The 5472-nt window shown below is 35.4% G+C and overlaps 1 protein-coding gene across 1 annotated transcript; it reads right to left on the reverse strand.

Moving 5' to 3' along the window:
- Nucleotides 1-399: 399 nt before the first annotated feature.
- LOC114717495 (uncharacterized) lies at nt 400-2808 on the reverse strand. The gene is made up of 10 exons (XM_028902635.1): nt 2788-2808; nt 2574-2672; nt 1962-2022; nt 1768-1852; nt 1554-1689; nt 1312-1479; nt 1101-1163; nt 879-977; nt 661-693; nt 400-576 (listed from the first exon to the last, which is right to left on the reverse strand). Exons 1-10 carry the CDS (start codon nt 2806-2808, stop codon nt 400-402), a joined length of 942 nt encoding a protein of 313 aa, XP_028758468.1.
- Between the last annotated feature and the right edge of the window lie 2664 nt (nt 2809-5472).

Here is a 5472-nt window from a genome sequence, read left to right on the forward strand (position 1 = left end):
CGCCACGGCGAAACCTTCCCGAAAGGGAAGCCTCATTCACCTGAACAACTTCGTCGCGGCATCCCCTAGACTTCGCCGCGGCCAAACCTTCCCGAGAAGACACTCCCCTTTGAAACTCCCGGTGTGCCGCGGCGAACATACCCTGAGAGGGGTACGTTCATCTATTCCTCCAACAAACCTCAAATTCAACCCAAACACCAAGATCAAGATTAAATCATTAATCTATCCTCAAAATCAACCCAAAAGAGGCTATTAAAACCCGATAAGACTTAGGATGTTACACAAAGTTCGTACTCTTGTGTAGTTTTGATGGCCCAGGCCCAATAACTCTCTTGTTATAGCTCTTCCTTTTTCCTTTGTTTAAAGGGGCCGTCAGTACCTCAGACAACTAGGATAAGGTCATGTCCCCATCAGGGTTTGCTTGACTTCCTTCAATGTTCTATTAAGAAGAACCACAATTTTTTTCCACATTGTTTGCCTTATGGGGAGTTCAGACGGAACAACATTTTCAGCTTCTCTATGACCCTCATCTTCATTATATTCCACACCATCTTCTACATCCTCATTCACATTGACCTATAACAAAGAAAAAAACTTTAATAAGCACACTTTCTCTGTACATCGTCATGAGATTAGGTTAAAGAATATAGTGAAACTAACCTCAGTTGTATTGTTGTCATTAGCCACATCATTCTATAAAGAGGAAGAACAGGCCAAAATTATTTCAACATTAACATTTCAATTTAATCATCAAAATCTGATATAAACAATTTATATTAAATCATTTAATTTAACCATATTTTAAGATAAAGATAATAGATATTAATATATACCTCATTCAGTACGTCAAGAAACTAATTCATAAGGTCTTCACAGACAGTGTATTGCAAAGCACTGATGCTAGAAGAAGGATACCTCTTGTTATAGTCATTTAGTTTCAACTTCAGTATCATTATTTTCCCCACCAGTTCATCTAACTAGCAAGGGAAATCAAATGCACAGTTGTCCTGAATTATATACAACATTAAATTAAACTTCATAATATACTGCATAATTAAATGAATGTCTGCAAATCATACATAAAAGAAATCATTGAGCACCTTTTCCAGAGTAACTTTCATCTTTGCAGCATTGTTGTTGAAGAGCTGAACAGCTAACTTGTCCTAAAAAATGACAGAAGCTTTCCCTGTTTCATCCTCAACCACATAATAGACCTTCAACCCGAATGGTATGCATGAATAAAAAAATTAGTCATGTTATTAATACAAACATCTGAATCAATTCATGACCATTGCCTTATAGTAACAACACATCATCATACTTGGGCTCAAGCGCTTCAAGTATCTTCTTGCATGTAAGGCCGTAAACATTAGCATCTTCTAACTTGGGCTTGCTAGAACACTTAGAGCAACCATCGTATGTCCAACCATGACGAGTCTCTAACTTCATAACAACACAGGATATCATGAAAGGCTCATCCTAATAAAGAACCACATAAACATCAGCACATACCAATATTAAAAGTCAACCACATTAGGTATCTGATATCTCACCGTCCTTTGGTTTTTAAGCTCAGCTATATCTATCCTTCTGTTATTACGTAGGATGCTGTCAACTGAAGGTTGGCCTGACTGAGTAGGTATTGGTTGGGTCAGGCATGTCATCACAGGGGACGCTTTCTCCTTAGCACTATAGCAGTGGAAAAAACAGTTAAGTATATGATACCATGAACGAAATACATTGTCAGTAAAAGATTAAGCATCATACATCTCAATGAAGTCGTCCACATCTGGCAAAGGAGGGTTGAATAAGACCCTAGTTGCAGTGAAAGAGCTACAAATCTGGGGTTGTCCTATAATCAATAAATATTAAGCACTAATATAGTTCATCAATCAAGAAAAATTTTCCACCATATTTAATCGTCATTTAATTAAATCAGTCAAACATCACTGGAAACTAACCATCTTTAACAAACCCAACCCTAGTAAGATTAAGCACCACAACAATCGGGGTATCCCTATTCTACAGATAAGAACTATATGCAACCATTGAGCACTCATCAAATAGCACACACTCAACTTCATTCTCCCTAGAAATAAGATAACAATTTGTAATATTTTGGTGGATATATTTAAGATACATAAACTGTATAATAAGAATACTAATACTAATTGATACAGAATAAAAAGTTAGAATCATTTACTCATTGTCCACCAAAACCATGCGTATCTTATGAGCATCTATGTCTCCTTTCCTATACTCCTCCAAAGACCCAATTGATTGAACAAATGCTATCACATCTGCATTTATTTAAGAGACAGCATCTTAATAAACAAAGCATCGCATCATGAAATGATTGACCATGAGTATATAACAGTATCCAACAAAAAATACTACCAATCAGGTGATCTATATATTTATTCTCATAGCAGTTCAAAATCTCAGTAATAGGAGTGAAACTATATCCATGAGTTGGTAATGGTCATTCCTCCTCTCTCATGTAAGTTTGTTGTGTGAACGTGATCTTGAAAGGACTATTAGTCCCCCCTATATTGATTCAAGTTGGCAGATACTTCAAAGTTAGCAAAGAAGTATACTCGGCCTTTGACTGGAGTCTCCATAAACTGGTTAAGCAATGTCCTGTTGAGAACACTTGCCTGGATCCTGTTCCCCTGATAACACAACCAAATCGTAAACCTATAATGGTTTTATATATGGGAAACTTGTATAGATTAGATAAATAAAACAGAAAGTAAATACGTCCTTCATATTTTTTCAGTCACTAACCTCAGCATCGACTAGTATCATGGTTATGCAAAAGATTTCCGTTGGTGATGACTTTTGGTACACACTCCATTTTCTAAAAACCTAGGTAATGATTCTCTACCTATCAGTCTCTTCATTCAGGTCCGTCAACAATGAGCCATGAGACATGATTTCTTAGGAAGAATATGGATCAGTAAGAAAGATTTCAATGTATGATGAGCAAATAGATGATAACACATGGCTATTTATATAGGCAACCTTTGTTTGCACCATCTATTTAATCTTAATCCTTTGTTATCATAAGACTTAATATGTCAATCTTCTCTTAGAGTTTTTCCTATCTTTCATCGCGTCAATAAACCATGCTTAATCATTACCTATATAAATGAAAAACAAAACACTTCTCCATATTAAGCTTCACAAGATTTAACAATCTGAATAGTCATGTCTTCATATCACCTGTCATTTTCACTAATTAATATATCACTGATCAGTCAATGTAGTTAACCCATCATATAAGATAAACTGTAACACCAGTCAGAATTGATATTATCATAAAATATATATCCTTCCCTTATTCTTTATATGATGCATATGCTGACCTCTAACTGGACCAAAATCTGACAAAATTAATAACTTGCACACAATTGTATATCTTTCATAAACTTATCAGAACAAATAAATAGTCCATAATGCCCTACACCTCATACATCGTTTATTATAATTGCATATATGTCACCTCTTACTTACGACTCACTACAGAAAAAGTTGAAAATGAAAATATCAGTAGGGCCATATAAGACGGCAGACTATTTCTATCAAATTTAAGAGCCTGGGAAGTTATATGGTTTGATGGTTATTGTCCATCCAACTGAAATATATTCAAACCATATATGCTATGTATGCCTTTTATCGACAGACATTTACGTGTAAGTCAACTTAAATTGATGAAGACTAGAGCTGGGAATGCGGGCTGGCGGTGCGGATACGGGCCAGCCCGCAGCGGTGCGGGCCAAAAGCGGTGTGGGCTGAAGTAGCCCGCACTTTGGCGGGCTGGCAAAACCGCCTAACTTTTTTTTTTAAAAAAAAATATTATTTGTATAAGTTTGGGCTTAGTTTGTAATGTTAAAATTGGACTTGGAGTTTTAAACTTGAGTAATGAGTTATAATAAAATAATGTGAGGATTAATTTATAATTTGAGAAGATATTTTAGAAAAACTAACACATATTTTTTTCTAAATAATTAATTTGACTATTTTTCTTATCCAAATTAATTAAGTAGATCTTTTATGTATGTATTATATATGCAATTACATGGATGAGAAGATGTAAATATGAAATTTGGGAGTTAAAATCCTTCAATTATATTGTATAACATATTAGAAATTATATAAAAATTAAAATTTAAAAAAAAAAACAAAAAGCGGGCTAGCCCGCGGCGGAGCGGGTTGAAAGCGGTGCGGGCTGGAGTAGCCCGCACCTTGGCGGGCTGGCATTTTGCCAACCCAAGCCCGCCATTTTTGGCGGGCTGGCGGGCTGGGCCCGCGGGCCCAGCCCGTATTACCAGCTCTAATGAAGACATAAATGATATACACAAAAAGTGTACCTGCTGTCTACAGTAGTGATAATGTTCTATTATGAGCTCTTTAAAAATGATGCAACATCATCATATGATGGTATCAACTAAATAGTCAAGTGACAGCATAAAACCTAAAAAGCACAAGACACTAAAATGGAAATGTAGTTAACCAATGATATAAAGTATCAAGTTCATTGTCCATGTAGACATGGTGTCAGATGGTGAAAGTATATTGGTAATACAAATATTACAAGACAAAACTTCTTTTATTCTGCATTCTGCAATCTCTTGATAAATTTTCCCACTTCACACTCCACAATATTTCCATCCTTTAATATGCATGCATAATATTCTGTCATTCTTAATTTCAAATAAACTTCAAATAATAAACTAGAACAAAGCACACTAATTAATGAAACTTACACCCATATGAAAAACGCATTGCCCAACGCAAAAAGTATACAAACTTTTTTCGGTTACATATACGCAGAACGGAATCTCTGACATGGAATGTTTTACAAGCACTCTAAACCTTTATTATAGTTTACTCTGTAAACTTCATATTCAGTCATGTTCAAGGGAAATATTAAGGCAGAACACATCTCTCTCAACCATGGAACGACTTACAAAGCACTACACACTATTGTCATCATCAACTCTGCATGGATTATATAATTTCATGTCTAAGCCTTAATCAACCTCTAACCATCTGTTCAATATATGAGCATAACAATTAATGTCACTTACACTAATGTGGTAACATCGTCAACCAATGCAAAATGACCTACATCTGATATTCTATAACTCCTACCATCTTCTATTAACACAATATACAATAATTGATATTAATTCACTTCACTACGAGACAAAAATCTATTGGAAACATGCCTATTATATAAGTGACATTCCCTGCATAAGTCATATACACCAGAACTTCCTAACTCTGACTCTAACCTAAAACAATGGGTGAGATTCAGGAATTCACCGAAATAGAGTTCCTTAATACCCTTCGCCGTTGGAAGATGCGAGGAGTGTCGTTTATACGCATATGTTGTGGTCCCTTGGTGGTTTTAGTTACACGCAACCCAAAATCATCAAATACAAAAACAATACATGAATCTAATGG

The sequence above is a fragment of the Neltuma alba genome, unplaced genomic scaffold (genome assembly GCF_004799145.2).
Source record: "Neltuma alba isolate B1F8T4 unplaced genomic scaffold, ASM479914v2 tig00011740_pilon, whole genome shotgun sequence".
Lineage (NCBI taxonomy): Eukaryota > Viridiplantae > Streptophyta > Magnoliopsida > Fabales > Fabaceae > Neltuma > Neltuma alba.

Coding starts and splice junctions, on each gene's coding strand:
- LOC114717495 (XM_028902635.1), bottom strand. CDS start 2,808: ATGATACTAGTCGATGCTGAG. Junction 1,853..1,961: donor GGTTGGGTTTGTTAAAGATG/GTTAGTTTCCAG, acceptor TATTGATTATAG/GACAACCCCAGATTTGTAGC. Junction 978..1,100: donor TGAAAGTTACTCTGGAAAAG/GTGCTCAATGAT, acceptor TTCCCTTGCTAG/TTAGATGAACTGGTGGGGAA.